Source organism: Hyperolius riggenbachi, chromosome 12 (assembly GCF_040937935.1).
Source record: "Hyperolius riggenbachi isolate aHypRig1 chromosome 12, aHypRig1.pri, whole genome shotgun sequence".
Lineage (NCBI taxonomy): Eukaryota > Metazoa > Chordata > Amphibia > Anura > Hyperoliidae > Hyperolius > Hyperolius riggenbachi.
In genome coordinates this window covers 130,080,939-130,100,965 of record NC_090657.1, presented here as the reverse complement: position 1 = coordinate 130,100,965, position 20,027 = coordinate 130,080,939, and the positions used below count along the sequence as shown (strand labels likewise).

Here is a 20,027-nt window from a genome sequence, read left to right as displayed (position 1 = left end):
GACAAAAATGCTTTTTTTTTGTACACATTTGTTTGAAAAAGTATTGCTATACCTGTTAAAATTTGAAACAATGTATATTATTTTTTAATTGGAAAACAAATCTTTTTTTTTTTTTTTTTCATCCATACATTTTTTATTCTTGAAGTAAATATAAAATATTTGTTCTTGAATTAACACAGCACCACTCTATATAAAACTTTTTTTTCTTGCTTTGTACTGTGTAGTTGTTTTTTTTTTTTGGGGGGGAAGGGGGTGGCACCACACGTTCGAGTGACAGCAGCAGATGAAAGAAATAAAAACCCACCCTTAGCACAAAAACATTGTATTATTTTCTTTTTAATTACTACTTTGAGCGGGCATAAGATGAGAGAGGAGTGTGAGAGAGGAAAGTGAACTGTCACTGCCATTTACCTGGGTTGATCAATATAATGTAAAAGTCAGAGTAGGCAATCATTAAAGGTGTATTAACTGTTATAGTTATAACAGGGGTTAAAAATGGGTTAATATGCTAGGCAGCTGTTAAATCCCAATCTCAAGTTACTTTGTAGTTGCTTCCATGCTGCTGGCCACGGCTTCAAGAGGAAAGAATGGATTAAGGATCCAGAGAATGGAGATCCTTGGTTTTAGCCTCCCTAGTGGTAACCCCGAGTCAGGCTCGGGGTGGAAAACCACAGCTCAGAGTGGCAACCCCAAGACTGACTCGGGAGGTTAATGCAGACCATAGCACACAGCGGGCTTTGTAACTCACCTCCCCCGGGATCCAGAAGTCAGCAGCCATTCTCCTTCCAGTCCTTGGAGACTATGGTGAGATCACGGTCTGTTATCATGACAGTCAGTGATCTCACTATACGGTTACAGCGCCACCTGGAGGATGGAGGGAGAATTGCAGTGCTGGATGCCAGGGAGTAAGTGCAGGGACTGCTGCAGGCTCTCTGTGGGTATGTTTTTTTTTTCTTGCTTTTAGGATCTAAAAGATAATGAAAAAAAATTGTACTGCTTTTAAACCCTAAAATCAGGAAAGAATCCTACCACCAGGGAGGTTAATATATGCTTCCAATTCTTTTATATCTAGTACATGCATTATGTTTTTACTCTTCTCACTAAAACATTTTTAATGCAGGATAATGCACTCCTTCACATTACTTTCATAGACCCCCTCCACTGATTCCTGTATTGGAGCTGCACTTTTGTGTTGCATCAAAGTTTGAATAATTTGGTCTGATTGTGCTGAATTCTTACTGTTTATATAGAGGTTAAAACTTAACTGAACAAAAACACGAATACAGCAGAGGACTTTATGGACATATAATGCAGGAACTGGGCAAGAGTTTAAAGTGCTGGTCTTCATCTCCAGTTTCACAAGACATGTAGTGAAATACTATTTTTATTTTGTTTTCCCAATTCGCCAATATTCTCAACAGATAGATGGCTCCACGCTGAGAACCCTCTGTCTGCAGCATGGGCCATTGATAACATTTCATCTGAATCTTACTCAAGGCAATGCAGTGGTCAGATACAGTTCAAAGGAGGAAGCTGCCAAGGCACAGAAGTCTCTACATATGTATGTATTATCTTTTGTAACTTAGTTTTCATCATATCTTTTTGTTTTGTTTTGTGCTTGCTGTACAATGGATTTTAATTTTGCTTTGCCACTGAAGCTAAACCCTACCCCTCTTACCTAGTAACGCTGGTCTCTGCACAGCTTCAGTCCAATGCAAAGGGAAGTACAAGGCTGCAGTCAGAGGCCTGGAGCCCATTAGAAAGCACAAAACGCAATTGCTAATGAATTTGCGATTTTGGAAGAGATTTCCCTGCTCCTATGAAAACACTTACAAAATGCTGCATGTCCTGCAATTCGATTTCCTTAATCACATTCACTCTAGTTGAATCTGTCCCATCCATTTACATTGGCAGATCGTTAAAGGATGCCACAACTGAAATGTGGCATGATGAGATAGACATGTGTATGTACAGTGCCTAGCACACAAATAACTATGCTGTGTTCCTTTTTTTCTTTCTCTGCCTGAAAGAGTTAAATATCAGGTATGTAAGTGGCTTACTCAGTCCTGACTCAGACAGGAAGTGACTACAGTGTGACCCTCACTGATAAGAAATTCCCCTTTTTTACCTCTTTCCTGCTCTCAGAAGCCATTTTCTGCTAGGAAAGAGTTTTATAGTTGGAATTTCTTATCAGTGAGGGTCACACTGTAGTCACTTCCTGTCTGAGTCAGGACTGAGTCAGCCACTTACATACCTGATATTTAACTCTTTCAGGCAGAGAAAGAAAAAAAGGAACACCGCATAGTTATCTGTGTGCTAGGCACTGTACATACACATGTCTATCTCATTATGTCACATTTCAGTTGTGGTATCCTTTAAGGGAAATCGATAGTGAAAGTGCTCCCGAAACGTTGAAAAAAACTAATCGGTTCCAGCTCTAATGCAGTTTTTGTAAATAAGCCTCATGTTAAATTCAGTTGACCGGTTAATTAATGCTGATTTTAACAGTTTGCCTTGGCTCGGAAAGACTTCTTCCATATTTTACGGTTATAATTTATTTTGTCAAGGTTACATTCCAATACTTTTTTTTTTTTGTTTTTTGTTCTTTTAACAAACATTTGTGTAATAATGATAATTGTACAGGTGGCTATCAATTTTACTATTTAAAAGCTTGTTTTACATGAATACCACAATGTTCATCCATTATAGATTCAGTAAAGCCATCTTCTAAGAATTCCAAAGCTTTTATATTCCACCTCTCAACATCATGAAGATGTATTTAGCTGAATCTGCAGGGTAACACTTTAAATCTATTTGTAATAATCAGTTCAGATACAAAACTGTGGGTAGCCCTAATAAGGGTTTAGGGGTAGAGATTAACATTTTTCTGGCAACTGCGTAATGTTGTTGATGTCTGCGAAATGTTGCAACAAATGTCTACAATGTTATATATTCTATAAAAGAGCTTTTAATAATGTTTCATGCTTGTCACTAGAGGCGGGGTGGGACATCGCCCCCAGGGGGCAGTGGCAGATGAGGGCACAGTGGTGGGGGGAGCATGCCAATCGGTTGAGAGCACTTGCCGTGATCCGCACAAGCTGCATCTCCATCCTGTGTTATAGACTGAACAGAGGCGCCAAAAGGATAAAAACAATGTTTAAAAATTGCTTTGGAGGCAGTAGTGAACTTACCTCCCTCAAGCAGACACAGGAAAGCTGTGCAATTCAACATAGAACATGTTTTTTAGTACAACACGTTTCGCAGGTCTACACCCGCTTCATCAGGCAGTATAAAGTAGGAGCACACGGCAACGTAGTGTCAGAGTAAGACCTGGCGCCTTTGGAGTAACACAATACTGCCTGATGAAGCGGGTGTAGACCTGCGAAACGCGTTGTACTAAACCCTTTGGAGTATACTATTAAAAAATGTTCTATGTTTAATTGCACAGCTTTCCTGTGTCTGCTTGAGGGAGGTAAGTCCACCACTGCCTCCAAAGCAATTTTTAAACATTTTAAACATTGTTTTTATCCTTTTGGCGCCTCTGTTCAGTCTATAACACATTATATATCCACCTTGGGTGGAGGGTGATACCCCTTCTTTTCACGTCTACAGAGAGCGACTTCTTAATCCTGAGTGGGGACAGGTCAATCTCCTCACCTGCTTATACAGTGGGTGCCTGGAGGTAACCCGTGTTTGTGAGTATACAATTTACTCCTTTCTCAAATATACCAATTTGCCTTGACATACTACACCATATTGGGCTCTCAGTTCTCCTTTCTTTATATGCATCTCCATCCTGGTCCTAGGCATCCTGTTTCACTGGTAACAGCGGCCCCTACGACATCACAGGGAGCACTGTTACTAGTGAGTAGGGGTGCTCGTCGGATGGTGCCGCCACGTGGGTTGAAGGGGAGGCCTGTTCTACTTCCTTCTGCTACCTGTTCTGTCCAAGGCCAGTCTGCCGTTGCTGAGCCTCCCAGCAAGTGGTCCCGCTCCTACACTGGTCTGCAGCACCATCGATGCCAAGCAGTGCTGAAACTTCAATCCATGGACGAGAATAGGCAAACCGGATCTGTAATCCTTGCAGCCTTACAGGATCAGATTCGGCAGTGGCTGTCCCCCCGAAAATTGGAGACAGGTGTAGTGGTGTCTGATAATGGTGCCAACATGCTGGCCGCTATTTCTGAAGGTGGCTACACTCACCTTGCCTGGCCCACACCTTCAACCTTGTAGTCCAGAAGTTCTTATGCACTTTTGATGGGTTGAAGGACGCTGTGGCCTCAGCACGCAAAGTGTCAGCCCACATCCGTCGCTCCGCAACCGTCACCGCAACCTTGAAACTGCAGCAGCACTGCCATAGCCTGCCGCAGCACAGGCTTATTTTGGATTGTCCGACGCAGTGGAATTCCACCCTCCACATGTTGGATAGGTTGTGGTAGCAGCGAATGGTGGTCAGGCTATACCTGTCTCAGACATCTTCCTCCGGAACAGGTCCACTGGACTACATTACTGGGGACCAGTGGCAGCTGATTGGACAAGTTTGTAAAGTCTTGGAGCCGTTTGAGCAGGCAACAAAATTGGTCAGTGAGGAGCACTGCAGCATATCAGAAGTGCTCCCTCTTGTCTTCATGCTGGACAAGGCTCTTGGCAAACTGCTCGGACGGGGAGGAAGCCCTACTGAACAGTGGTCAGTCAAGTGAGCATGCTTAAGTCCTGTATAAGGAGGCAGAGCTTGTGGAAGTGGAAGAGCCCATTGTCCGGGGTGGGAAGAAGATTTTGATGTGGAGCTGTAGCATGATGACAGTTCTGACAGCCAGGAAGAGGTGATTTATGGCAGACATCTCTTCCCTATGGCTGCGCATATGCTCCAGTGCCAGACCCCCAGATTAAAACTTTAAAATCAAGGCTCGACATGTGGGTGGCCACCATCTTAGATCCCCGGTGCAAGGGGAAAATGTGGCAGTTCATACCCCCGTCCCAAGCAGGTGCCAGGATGAGCCACATCCAGGATGCCCTTCTTCATTGGTTAGAAGATGTGTTTCCTGCACCTGTATCCCGGGCCCAAGCTACCAAGCCTCATCATACTCAGCAAAGGTCTGGTGGTCCCACTCCCAGCAGTAGCACCAATAGCCAATCTGTGAACCTGCGGAGTATGTTGAAGGAATTTTACCAGCCAATGCCACATTCTTCCAATACTACTTGTAGCAGCAGCACCACCAGCAGGCTAAGTAGTCACCGCCAGCGGCTGCCCCGTATGGTGAATGATTACTTGGGGTCGGCCAGTGCTCCAGACAATATGGAGAGTAATGATGATCCCATGGAGTATTGACAAAACAACTGGATACCTGGCCTGAACTCGCTCAGTATGCACTGGAGGTTTTTGCCTGCCCCGCCGCCAGTGTTCTTTCAGAGCGAGTATTTAGTGCTGCTGGTGGGGTGGTCACCGACCAACGGACCCGTCTGTCCACAGACAATGTGGACATACTAACGTTCATAAAAATGAATGAGTCATGGATCAGTGATAATTACAAGGCCCCACTCACTGATTCATGATGAAGATTAGACAAACTAAACTAAAATTTTGCTGTTTTTCAAGCCTCAAATTATCTCCCTTTCAAACTCTGCTGCCTATCACTAACATCGCATATTTTTGCATTTTAAGATCATAAAAATGCAGCTTTTGCAGCTGTCTGACGCTATATTCTATCCTAACCCTATGCTTTTGGCGAACGACGGCTACTGCTGCTCCAAAAAAAAGTAATGACTGCTGTGGAACCACCTCTAGGTCCCATGGCCTACGACAACTCCTGCTGCTCCCCAAAAAAATTGTAATCAGGATTGTGATTCAGCCACCACTAAAGCCAAAGTTATCAGCAGGACTGCCAGGGAACTGGTATTTGTTTAAAAGTAAACATCCATTAGGTTCCCTTTAACATTGTGGAAATTGTACCGCTGGAATGTAGCGGTGGCGGAATTTCATTATTGCGGTAGGTGGAATTACCGCGATATCGGAAATCGCCTCTTCCGATCATCCCTACTAGTGAGATAGAACACTGAGCATCAGGAAGGAAGAATGCTGTGCATGTGGCTCTCGGTGAGTTCTCCTAACCGCTCCGCAACATGTTCACATGTGGCTCTCTGGCTATCTACAGGGCTACCCAGAGGGATGTGCCCATCTGCTGTTGCTACAGATGAGATATTCTGTAGAGAGCTATCCCTGCTTTTCTTTTACGGATGATTCTTCTGCTTGCTCCCTGCAGGAGAACATAGTGTGATCATCCTGCAGGATTAGCCGTGATACTGCAGCCAGACTGTGCTCGTGATACTGGAGGAGGCTCAGGTCACAGGGCTTTTTACTTAGATCTTCTTCTGCCTGTCGCAAAGGGCTATTGCAGCTGAGCTGATGGGGATGAATGACTTGAGTCTTGGAATCAAAGATAAAAGGCCACTGTAGATCCTGGAAGGGGGCTGCTTTTTTGTGTTTGTTTTTTAACACCAACCATGTTATTAGTACCATTCTTTAACCTGTTGTCTTCCACTGGACATCTGCAGTGCATGGCAATGTGCTGCAGGCTGGTGGTATCAGTGCAGGGGCTGGATCAGGACTTTATTTTTACATAGAAGCGCTCTATAATCTTGTGTATAAGGCTAAATTCACAGCAGTGTGCAAACCACTGCATATGCGACATTCACAGTGCGCCAGTAACATTGTAGTATAACGCAGCGTACGTAGAACGTGGGGTTCTGCTGTCACAGGGAACCCAATTCAAGGGGGAAGGGGCACAAATTGTACCCTTGCCCTGGGAGCTCTATGGCCTACAAACTGCCCTGTAATTATTGTGTTGGCTACTGTCAATGTAACATTGCATTACCTGCTGTGCTGCCAGGTTGGACAGGGCACATCATCCACGTTTATCAGGAGTGCTATTCCATTTATCTCCAGTCTGGCTACTGTGTGCAATTATGGCTAGATCTTTGAAGCACTTCTTTTTGAAGACATATATTATCCTTTTATCATTCCTCTGCACTCTGCATCTGCCCAGATGGTAGCTTCAAATATGTATCAAGCTGTCCCCACATATGAGAAAATATTATCAGAATACTTTATTCCATAATGCATTGCTCCTGCTGATGAAATCGTATTACTGTATTTTTCGGAATATAAGACGCTCTGGAACATAAGACGCACCTAGGTTTAGAGGGCAAAAATCAGAGGAAAAAATGTATTCTGTATATACTAAACCTGGTGCGTCCATGTTCCAGGAGCGTCTTGTACATGTTCTCCTCCATTGACCTACGGTGTCCACTATGTGTCCCTTTCTGTCCACCTGTGTGTGTCATCCCTTCCTGCCACCCTGTGTGGTCCTCCTGCCCCATGTGTCCCCTCCTGTCCTGTGTGTGTGTCCTCCAGCCCCCTGTGTGGTCCTTCAGTCCCCTTGTATCCACTCCTGTGGTTTGAGTGCTGTGTCTGTGTCTGTTTCCCCTCCTGCCCCCCTTGTGTACTTTTTGTGTCCCCTTCACCCCCCTGTGTGGTCCTCTAGTTCCTGTGTCCCCTCCTGTCCTCCTGTGTGTGTGCCCCCTCCTGTGCATGTCCATGTGTGTGCCCCCCCCCCTGGTCCTCTGGTCCTCCACCCCAGTCTCCATCCTGTCCTCTGTCCATGCCCCTCCCCCATGTCTCCGCTCCCCCTTGACAACAATGACGGCAGAGCATCTCACCTCCCTATGGATTCCAGCGTTGTGTGGTCTGCTGTGTGGTCCTCCGGGGTGGCATGTCAGAGATACACCTGTAAAAGAAAAGTTAGCAGCAGAGAAGCTCACCTACCCAGTGGCGGTGATTTGCAGACATGTCACGTCCTGGGCTGCTTCCCCTAGTGACAGCTCCTGTTAATGTCTCATTGAGTCATTGGGAATGACTCAGTGAATCATTAACAGGAGCTGTCACTAGGGGAAGCCGCGTGGCTCCCCCTAGTGACAGCTCCTGTTAATGATTCAATGAGTCATTAACAGGAGCCATCACTAGGGGAAGCTGCCCGGTACCGAGATGTCTGCAGATCGTCGCCGCTGGGTAGGTGAGCCGCTCTGCTGCTAACTTTTCTTTTACAGGTGTAGCGCTGACATGCCGCCCTGGAGGACCACACAGCGCTGGAATCCATAGAAAGGTGAGTTGCTCTGCAGTCATTGTTGCCAAGGGGGAGTGGAGACATGTTGGGGGCACAAAGCAGGGAGTCCCCGACAATGAGGCGGATCGGCGGTTTGTATCGGCGGGCGGTTCTGAAGTCGGGATATATTTCATTTTTGTCCCCTCCTTTTAAATTTTCACTGGCAGTCTGCAAGGAAAGATGACGATACTGGAGAAGCTGCTACTTCAGTCAGCTAGCTCTGGATAGCTCTGCACTGTTCAGAAGACTAATATAAACAGTATAACTAAAATGACCTAAAACAGTACATAGAAGGAAGGAATGACAGACTGGAGTAGAAGTTGCTCAGTGATGCTCTTTTCGTTCTGGTTTGAGTGCTATCCAAACGACAGCATCATAATTTCCTTTAACACTATTGCTGAGATTGTTGAGAGCTGGGATTAGGGAGAAGGAAGCTGGAAATTAGTTGGAGAGATGGGCAAGCCCAATAGTACAGACAGTTGTCCATGGCTAAGGGTACCAACTGAAAAGCTACATAGTACCTTTTCAAGTCTAGAACTGAGACTCCTCCGCAAGTTTTATGTTTTGTCGTAATAGACCTAAGTATTGCTTTTTTATGATGCCATATGAAGTGAAGGATATGCTTTTGCAGCTTTTCAACATCAGGTGTTTTTACAGGGATCGGCAACACCCTAAAAAGACATGTAAGTTTGGGTAAGAGTGCCATTTTCAGGGGGGCGTGACCGAGTATGGCAGAGTACAGCGGGATGGAGGTGGACGCCACAAAAAACGTAAAAAGGGATCGTTGCGGCCACAGAAACTGACTGACTTCTTCGCGGGGAAGCCGCAGGCCGCGATCCAAGATGGTGCCGGATCTAATTCCTCTCCGTCCACCCGGAATACAGAGAGGGAGGCTACACTTACCGCGGACACAGAGCGGCATGAGTCAGAGGGGACTTCATCAACCCCTAACACCCTGACTTCAAGAAGCCCTGCAAAATCCCGGCATAAGCTCCAAGACTCTGAAGCTCCAGAGGAGGAGATAGGCCTAAAGTTTCCCTCATATTACCGCTGACATAGAGCAGTTCCCGGCAGCTGATCAAGCTATTACGCAGGAGTTGCTTAAAGGGATGCTGATTTCATTCACAGATTCTATTTCTGCACAGATTAACTATTTATCAGAGGCTGTACAAAGCTCCATGTGTTCCCTGGGTGAAAGATTCTCCTATTTAGAAGATAGGATTGCAGAGCTATTGCAGGAACACAACAAGGTGGTTGACACTAAGGACTCTCAAGCTGCAGACATTACATGGCTAAAGATGAAAGCTGCGGATGCAGAAGATAGGAATAGGCGGAACAATCTGAAGCTGCAGGACATTGCAGAAGCAGTATCTAATGATGAGCTTAGAAGCTATGTCTCCTCTTACCAAAGTGACTCTCCCCACCTTGTCAGATATTGAAATAACGATTGATCGGGTCCATCGCCTGCCGAAGCCTAAATTTCTCACAGATGTGGTTCCTAGAGACGTCATTGTCCGCTTTCTTTTTTATCAAACAAAAGAAGCATTACTTACTCATATTAAAGAAAAGGGATCACTTCCTACTCCTTATCAGCATATCCAACTGTATGCTGACCTCTCTCAAGCCACACTCCAGCAATTCAGAGCCTTACTTCCCATCACGAAAGCATTGAGGAATCATCAAATCCCATATAGATAGGGCTATCCGACTAAGATCCTAATTTCCTATGGTGGTAATAAGTTTGACATCACGTCTCTGGATGATGGTTTAGTAGCTCTGCAAAGCTTGAAAACTCCTTTGCCGCAGGATCTCAACAACTCTACATCTTCTAGTGTGTCCTCCAAGCTGAAACAGGACTGGCACAGGGTTATTCGCAAGTAGTGAGTTGCCACGAGTTTCATTGTCTTCTTCATGGCTGAACTGGGTTCCATGTACTATCCTTGGAGGAGTGCTATCCAAGGTCATGGACAGGTCACCTCTAGGGAATTGTATCTCCATGAGGATTGCAATTATTGATCTTATTAAATCGACACAATCTTGAAACCGCTATTCACATAAGTATTTTAGCTCTTGGCTCTTAAATTTATGTCATTAAATGTTAGGGGTCTGAACACTCCATTTAAAAGAAGCCTGCTATGGAGAGAAGCTGATCTGGCACATATTGACATTCTATTTGCTCAGGAGACGCATCTTCTTGACTCTTGTAAACATCCTAGATACGGTTCCACAATATTCAACAATTCTACTAAAAAAAAGCGTGGAGTCCTTATATCTTTCCACAAGGATTTATCGGAAGATATCCATGAAACCATACGTGATACACAGGGCAAATCTCTTCTAGTTATATGTTCTATTAATGACCACCTTTTTACACTCGTGAACTTGTACGCTCCTTACTCTGGTCAGTTTTCATTTATCAAAAGGCTATTTCGTAAAGTATCTACTATAAAGATTGATTACGTGTTCAGACCATGCTCCAGTCACTCTTACGTTGCATTGCGGTCCCGTGTTGGATAGCTTTAGACCTTGGAGGCTAAACAATTCACTTTTATATACAGAAAAGGATAAAGAACTTATTAGATCTATTATCAATAATATTTTCGCTTGGAACAGTGGAGAATAAACTAGCAGGCTTACAGTCTGGAGTGCACATAAGGCAATTATTAGAGGAGTGTTGATTAGGGATGCTCGCTGGATTCCGCGGAATTCTTTTTTTTTTTTTTAAACAATTTTTATTGAAAGTTTTTGACATAGCATTCGACCGCACACAAGGGTAACCATCACTGCAAGATTTGTTGCGTTATTAGGTACCATGCATATGCCCATTTGGAAAACCTCCCTCCCCCCCTCCCCCTTGGTCACACTGTGTCTCTAGCCTATTTCAATTCTTATGTGAAGTATTGTCTCCATCTCTGTGATTATTACTACTAGATACGTCCCTGAACCCTTAGGTTGCCCAAAGTTCCACTTATGTCTTCTAGACAGTACCATGAGGTGTAGATAAAGTCTCTCATTAAGACTGCTATTTGTTGTGACAAAAGTTGGCTAAGTATAAAACTTTTCCAAGTCTTGAAGAAATTTTTAGTTTTCCGCTCCTTTGACTGCAGGGTGGCTAGATGTTCCATGTTAAAGATGTACAACAGTTCCTTATTTACTGAAGAAATGTTTGGGGGAGTAGATTCCAGCCATTTGCACAGGATGGCTCTTCTTGCTGCAATCATAATGATGTGATACAGATTAGAAGGTGGGCTGATGGTTGAGTTTGTTGGAGAGTTGTAGTAGTTAAAAAGCGATAGCATGCATGTTTTGTCCAGCTTCTTCTTACACATTTTGTTAGCATACTTTACAACCTTGTCCCAGTAAATTTGGATTATTGGGCAGGCCCACATACAGTGAAACAAATCCGCATTATGAAGAGCACACTTTGGGCAATGAGGGTTGTATCCGCTAGGTTGTACTGCGTATTTTATATTAAAAGCATATTTGCCTCTATGGATAAACAGTAGATGAGAGGCCCTCCATTTTTCATCTGTAATCACCTTTCTAACCACCATGTTCCCTTCTAGAATTTTTTCCCCTGTATTCTGTTCCTGAATGATGTCGTCCCATTTTTTCATGGAATTTGTGGCTATCTTTTGGTTGTCTAGTTCTCTGATCGCCAAATAGAGATCAACCAGTGATCTCTCAGTGGCTCCAGGCTTTAGAATAGAATCAAACCTCGTAGGTGAAATGATTGATGTTTGCGAGTGTAGATTGCTGTCTACTAGTGAACGTATTTGGGTATAGGGCAAGAAGTCCCCTGATTTTAAGTTGTATTTAATTTTTAGCTCACCAAAAGTCAGCCACCTTCCCTCTTGTATATTGAACATATTGCCTAAGCTTTTGAGGCCCTTGTCATCCCAGTTGGCAAACTGCGTTTGTTGAATACTGGAGGGAAAATTAGGGTTACCCCAGATTGGAAAGTACTTTGACAATTTGCAAGGTAGATTACACTTTTTCCTAACTGCCTTCCAGGTTGCGGCAGTATCTCTAAAAATAATATTGTCTTTTAACCTGGGAGGCAGCTGCTTCAATGTGGCATGTAGGACACCCGTGAGGGACCAAGGGGAGCGCCTGTTCCTGTTCTTTTGGTATTTGAGTAATGCTCTTTAGAAGTCACCCAATCATAGGAGTGCCGAAGCATTGAAGCTAAATTATAGTCTCTGATGGATGGTAGATTCAAGCCTCCCAAATATTTCGGTAGAGAGAGCTTGGATCTGGCTACCCTGGCTTTTCTTCCCTGCCAAATAAATCTAGTCCAGGCTGCGTTAATATAGTTAACATCCTTGTGTTTAAGAAGTAGAGGAAGCGTCTGAAGAGGGTATAGTAGTCTGCCCATTGAGACCATTTTTATTAAAGCTACTCGCCCAGCAAAACCCAACGGAAGATTATGCCACCTATCTAGCTGGGATTTTATACTGTGCAGCAGCGGGGTATAATTAAGATTGTATAATTGGGTGGGGTCTCTAGATATTTTTATCCCTAGATATTTGATGGTATGAGAATTTATTTTTACTCCCAGCTGCGCCCAGGTGGAGACGTCTGCTCTGGGCGACAAAGGTAAAAGTTCACTTTTGCTTGGATTGATTACGAATCCAGAGCAGGCGCCCACTTCTTGAATGGTGTCTAAAGCTATGGGTAATTGAGTGCTTGGGTCTGACAAAAATAATAAAATGTCGTCGGCAAATATTGCCTGTTGCACCATTTTATCCCCAATTCTTATCCCTTCCAGTCTTTTCCTTAGGAGAATAGCCAGTGGCTCCAGGGCTAGGTTAAAGAGTAAAGGAGACAAGGGGCAGCCTTGTCTTGTGCCTCTCTTTAAATAGATGTAATTGGAAAGAAAACCTGGCACCGCGACCTGGGCTTTTGGTTTGGAATACATAGCCTTAAGGGCATTTTATGAAATGGCCCTGGAACCCCTGAAATCTCAAGACCTCAAACAGCCAGTCCCATTCTACCTGGTCAAAAGCCTTTTCAGCGTCAATACTGAGCATGGCAGCAGACCTATGTGTTAAGGGATAGGCTCGCACCTGCTCCAGAACCGCAATCACCTTTCTAATGTTTGTCACCGCAGAGCGTTGTCTCGTGAAACCTACTTGGTTCGGGTGAATTAACCTTGGCATAACATCTGCAAATCGCTTAGCTAGTATTTTGGACAGCAGTTTTATGTCTAGGTCTATCAATGAGATAGGACGAAAAGAGCTCACCTGCTCAGCATCTCTGCCTTCCTTAGGTATTAACTTTATGTGCGCTAGATGTCCAGTAGAGGGGAATTCACCTTTTGATAATATTGTATTAAAAACTTGGACTAGGACAGGTGATATTTCTTCTTTAAGAATTTTAAAATATTCGGAGGATAAGCCATCCGGGCCTGGGGCCTTCCCCAAGGCAAGAGAGGTTATAACATTTTTAACTTCAGTAAGGGTGACTTCAGCATTTAACATTCCTAGTTCGTCTGTTGTCAGTTTTTTTAGCTGCATTTTTTGTAATAAATTATGTATGTCAGTCTTTGGGGGGGATTTAGAGTAATAGAGCTGTTGGTAGTACTCTGCAAAAGTATCACAAACCTCTGCCGGGTGGTGAACAAGCGTTCCCCTTCTGTCCCTCACTAGTATAGGTTTTCGTGTAGACAGCGTTTTTTTTGCCATTGAAGCCAGTAGTCTGCCAATTTTCTCCCCATGCCTATAGTAATGAAGCTGCAAGTATGGCCTGTTTGCCTCCTCTCTCACTCTAAGCCAGGTATCGCAGTTTATCTTACTCTCTATCTATGCCTTTCTATTAATCGTTGAAGGGTCCTCCCTATATTTAATGTAAGCTACCCTTACTGACGAGACCGCTGTCTTATATTGCTCATTTGCCTCCCTTTTTTTCCTTTTAAGATATGCCATTATTTTACCCCTTATGACTGCCTTAGATGTTTCCCATAAAAGTATAGGGGTATTTCTATGCAGGGTGTTGTCCCACTGATATTCCAGCCACCAACTTTTGAGCAGGCCCGTGAAATTCTCATCATTGTATAGTTGTGATGGAAATCGCCAAATAAAGGCGTCTCCCTTTGGCGTGGTGTCTAGTATTTCTAGTACGATAGGTGCGTGGTCTGAAATGACCATGTCTTCTATGGAAGCTTTCACTATTCTGCTAGACAACGCGTCTCTAGTTAGAAACATATCTATTCGTGAATGCGTTTTATGCCTGTGAGAAAAATGAGTATATTCTCTGGCTGTAGGATTCAAAAAACTCCATGCGTCAATTAAGTTGGTGGCTGTCATTAAGGTAGCGATCCTCTTGTCATGAGGTCTGGCCTGGGCCTTTTTTTCAGATCTATCCTCACCCGTATTTGCAACCGAATTCATATCCCCTCCTACAATGAGGTTTGGAGATGAATTTTTAGAAAGTTTAGACAACAATGAGTCAAAAAATTGCTGATTATTATCGTTTGGGCCATAGATATTCCATATATAAAAGGCTTCGGTAGCAGTATTAAAACTTAGAGACAACCATCTACCACCCGAGTCTGCGTCACACACAGGGTTCTTCATTTGAAAGTTTTTGTTAACAAGAATCATCACCCCCGCAGATTTATTAGTTGCCGGGGCCCCAAAAACCTCTCCTACCCATTTTTTCCGCATGTAGTGGAAATTTTCCTCCTTCAAATGTGTCTCCTGTAGGAGACAAATGTCAGGAGACAGTCTCTTTAAGTGATTAAGGATTCGTGAACGTTTGCCTGCTGAGTGTAGGCCTTTAACGTTCCATGAGATCACCCGGATGGTGTGACACAGTCCGTATGGTATAAAGCAAGCATTTTAATCCATATACACATATTATTAGAGACTTTTCTAACTCGTGACCCACACAGTGTGACCAATATCCCACCCCCTAACTTCCCATAACCCTCAACCCCTAATTCTTTCCCATTAACCCCTGAAGCTATGTCCTCTAATCCTAAATAAGTTGTAACGGTTAGAAACTTGAAACTCACAACCTGATGATTAGTTTGCGGGAAAGAGTCACTTTTCCCGTTTGGGGACTTCTCTTCTTCCCCGATGGTGAGTCCTTCTTTTAACTCCGAAGCAGCCTATTCGCCCAGCCAGAACCGCTTGTGCTAGAGAAATAAAGCAAAGCTCTTACGTTTAAATTTAAATTTTAGAGAACTTTTAAAACGTCCTCAGGAAGGATCTTTAGCAGGAGGGGGTGCACGTCTATTTGGAGAGGTGTGCGTGTTCGACAGATAATCCTTGAGTTCTTCAGGAGTATCGAAGGTATGCTGCTTGCCATCTTGGTCCGTGATGCGCATAATTGCAGGGTATAATAGCATGAACTTAATGCCTCTACTGTTGAGAGTGTTGCAGGAGGAAACAAAGGCCTGCCTTTTCTTGGAGACCTCCGCGGAGTAATCATTAAAGAGTCTCAATGTGCAGTCTCTTAACTCTAGATCTTGTGACTTGTTACGGTATGCCGCCATGAGATTTGCTTTATCTGCGAAGTCCAAGTATCGGACCATAACCATTCTTGGTAAAGATCTTTTCTGCTTGTTACGTAATGGTCCCACTCTATGGGCTCGCTCTACTTTCAATGGCGCTGTTAGGCCCAAAGCTTCTGGTATCTACAGATTTCAGGCAACTGAGAAATTAGAATGTCCTCGGAGAGTCCAATTATTCTAATGTTGTTTCTTCTGGACCTATTTTCTAGGTCCTCAATTCTAGAGTGTGCAATTGCATAATCTTTTTGAAGCGTGTCAATTTTAATGTTTGCCTGATGTAGATCGTCCTCGCACTGACTCACTCTCTGCTCAGACTCCTTCAGCCTTTTAGCCTGATGCTGTATATCTTTTCTTATGCCCTGCAGCGCTTGTTTAATGGCCTCCTGTATGGTAGTCTGTAACTCTGGGGCCAGAACTTTTCCCACTTCCTCTGCCAGTTTCCTATAATTTATGTGCACATTTGTCTGCGTACCTCCTCTCCTGTAATCCCCATCTGATTCCCCTTCCGAGCTAGTGTAGTTGCTCTGTACTTCTCCTTCCTCCGTCTGCTGATTTGCTTTGCGCGCTGATCTCCTCGCCGTCATCTTGGGTGTTTCCCCCTCTCGTCCCTGGCGCTGTGGTTTAGTTCCTTGCCGGGTGAGGTATCGTTCCATTTATGGATGTGTATTGTGCTCTGGGTTCTTCTCACGTTCTTAGCGGTCCCCCAAGAAGCGGCGGCGGGTTGTGCTGTAGGCAGTGGGTCTGGATGTGCGGCTGACGGCCGGAGCTCCGCTCTCACCCTCTCACCATGCAGGCGCCGGAACCGGAATTCATATTTATAATCTTGTTCAGCCTAGCGTGTATAGAAAGCTCTCAGGTGATGAGATATTGTATTGTGTGTAAACACTTCAGAAAATGTGTCAGCTATATAAATACACGCACCGTGATGCTAATAATAATCCGTAGCTAAAACAATTACTGTATCCATGGTTATACCTGATGTTGCTTGGCTCAGAGAGGTGACAGAACCCCCGCGGAATTCTTAATTAGGTCAATTCAGATTCCGGCGGTTGGAACGGAATTGCTAAACCTGTGAGGAGGAGGAGGGGGAAGGGGAGGGAGTAGCAGCAGCAGCTCCGCGGAACGGAATTTGCTGGTTCCGATCATCCCTAGTGTTGATTAAGCTTGGAGCTCAACTTAAGAAGCAAAGACAGAATAAAATAACAGAGGCACTACAAAAAGTTATGTCATTAGAAAAAGCTCATAAAAATAATTCCACACAACTGGAGGAGTTATTTGTAGCACGCCAAAATATCCGTACCCTATTAATTCACCAATATGAATTCAATTTGACAAGAACTAAATCTAAATATTACTCACAAAATAACAAAGCAGGGTCCCTATTAGCACAAAAAGTCAAGCAAAAACACGCATTCCTTTTTTAATTGACCCCAAATCTGGGCAAAGGGTCACTAATCCAAAATATATCGCGAATGTATTTCAACAATTTTACTATGACCTTTATAACCTGAAGCATCATAGCAATACTCCGCAACCTATTGATGCTCAAATACAATCATTTTTAAAATCGCTAAATCTACCATCACTTTCGGCCAGGGCTGTGGAGTCGGTACAAAAATATTCCGACTCCTCAGTTTATGAAACCACAACTCCGACTCCGGGTACCCAAAATAGCTCCGACTCCTCAACTCTGACTCCTTAGTCTAATACTTAACAGGGCTGTGGATTTTGTACAAAATTCATCCGACTCCCGACACCTCAGTTTACAAAACCACGACTCCGACTCCAACTCCGACTCAGGGTGCCCAAAATTGACCCGACTCCTCGACTCCAACTCCACAGCCCCGCTTTCGGCAGAACGATTGCAGAGTTTAAACTCAGAAATAACCCCTCTGGAAATTTTGAATGCTATCAACAGTCTTAAGATTAATAAGGCCCCAGGCCCAGATGGGTTTATAAATGAGTATTTTAAAGCTTTTGCAACCACATTATCTCCTCATATTGCAGACGTATTCAATAGTTTCATGACAACAGGCCACATTCCAAGAGAGTTTTTAGAAGCTACCATAACGGTCCTACCTAAAACAGGCAAAGACACTAGTAACCCTGCTAGTTTCCGACCCATCTCTTTATTTAACTCGGATACTAAACTATACGCGAAGGTTTTAGCCAGGAGGTTACTACATATTTTACCCACATTCATTTGTAGTGACCAAGTAGGATTTACCAAAGGTCGACTCTCCACAGACGGCACTAGGAGAATGCTTTCCATCTTGCATTGTTTGGAGACCGGTCGGACGCCTTTGTTCCTTACTTTGGATGCGAAGAAGGTGTTCGACCAGGTACATTGGTCATTTTTGAGTCATACGCTGTTAAAGTTTGGTTTTCAGGGATCAGCTAGGATTAATGCTTCTGGCTATTTCTCTGAGTCATTTTCTCTTTCTAATGGTACTCGGCAAGGGTGCCCATTGTCTCCTATAATATTTACACTTTTGATGGAAACCCTTGCTGAGTCCATTCGAAGTAACACGGAAATTACAGGAGTTCAGATTGGAGATCAGGCCGATAAGATAGGCCTCTTTGCCGACGATGTAATCCTAACAGTTACAGATCCTATACGCTCACTGGCCCAAATTACCAACTCTTTGGATACATTCTCGAAAGTATCATTGTCACGATTGTGGAACTTTCTCCGTGATCAGCGCACAACGCGTGCGCTGACACGGCGGAAATCCTCCACAAGCGTATATTTGCAGGCACCCAGCAAAAGGTGCTACGCACCTGTAGAGGGAAATTCCTGTCGGCAGATGGCGCTGGGGAGTGCAGAGGAACCAATCCTCTGTACCTCCACAAGTGCCAGACAGGAATTGTACGAAGCGCAGAACGCAATCGCAAGAGAGGTGATTGCGAATGAGATTGAGCAAAGGGATAGGTTGTATGTGTGTGCGCCAATCCAGTCGCCACCCCGCGACCGCGCACACACAACAGCAGATACGAAATAGGAACGCGATCGCGAGAGGTGCGATCGCCAGACGTGACACAAGGCAGAACAGAATAGAATACGAGGGTAGCAAAGGCACAGCAAATACAATAAGGAGATACGGAAAATAACAACCGCTAGCTAACCGCGAACACCGCACTCATTCGCAACAGTGCACGCGGTTATGCGCGATCTCCACGTGATAAGCACAATAGAGACAAGCACGCCTAACTAACCATAAACAGACAAACATGAAACAGAGGACGCGAGCGCTTGCTTAACGGTTACCTCACCGAGCCTGCAGCAAGCGTAGCGGACAAGACAGACACACGAAAAACAGGAACTAGGCAGAAAGGATCCACCGCTCTTCCGCCAGAGCAAGTGTGATCCAAGCAGGAACACAGATCAGAAAGATCCACAGCCGCTAACGCTAGCGGCTAGTGCGATCTAAACAAGACAGAGCGATTCGCTATCAACCGCCGCTGGTGACAGCGCAATCGCGACAGACAAGACAGAACAGAAGGATCCCCAGCGCTCGCAAAAAGTAGCTAGCGCGATCCCAGAAGACAGAACAGAAGGATCCCCAGCGCTAGCAAAAAGTAGCTAGCGCGATCCCAGAAGACAGAACAGAAGAGATAGCTGGTAGCAACCGCTGCACCAGCTATACTCCAAGAACAGAGATCAGAACCATTTCCTGTCAACCACCATAGGGACAGGACAATGGCAAACAGGCAAGACAAGACAGAACAGGCAATACAGATAATACAACCTGACTGGGCTAGCAGGGGAGCCTAAAGTAACCCCCAGGAATTAACTATACTAGATAGCAATGGCTGACACTCCAGCAGTGTCCATCAGGAACAGGGCATGGAAGGGAAATGTCCAGCAAAGCATTCTGGGAAACATAAAGCTCTTATAGTGCCAGTCATCAAAGAAGGCAGGTAGGGGATTTGCATAATGAATGTATGCAAATTCCCCAGCAAGAGAACAGACCAGAAACTTGCAATGGAAAGACAGGTCTCTGTTCCAGAGACCTGCAGCCCACAGACTAGAGGAATGGACAAACAGCTGTCTGCCTGTGCAGCCAGCTGAGCGGATCATCACAGTACCCCCCCCTTCTAGGGATGGATTCCAGACATCCCTCAAAACTGGTATCATCCCAAACTCTAACTGAAGACTCATGAAGGTCAGGACAGCCCGACAAGGCCCAATTCCAGAGTCAGTCCATCCGAAACCGACCTCATCAGAAGCAGAAGCCACCGAAACATGCCCATCAGCACTACAAGTCTCAGCGTAACACCCATCAGGACTGTGGACACCAGAGAAGAAGCCATCGACACCCTCCAGACAATACCCACCACCTTCCAAG

At 44.6% G+C, this 20,027-nt stretch overlaps 1 protein-coding gene across 1 annotated transcript in view; it reads left to right on the top strand.

Annotated features, from left to right (window-relative positions):
• Positions 1-20,027, top strand: part of TNRC6C (trinucleotide repeat containing adaptor 6C) — a 353,608-nt gene that overhangs the window by 317,719 nt on the left and 15,862 nt on the right. Inside the window, exon 17 of the mRNA XM_068262142.1 lies at positions 1,422-1,561. Coding sequence (XP_068118243.1) covers positions 1,422-1,561 — 140 coding nt within the window. The remainder of the gene's footprint in view (positions 1-1,421; positions 1,562-20,027) is intronic.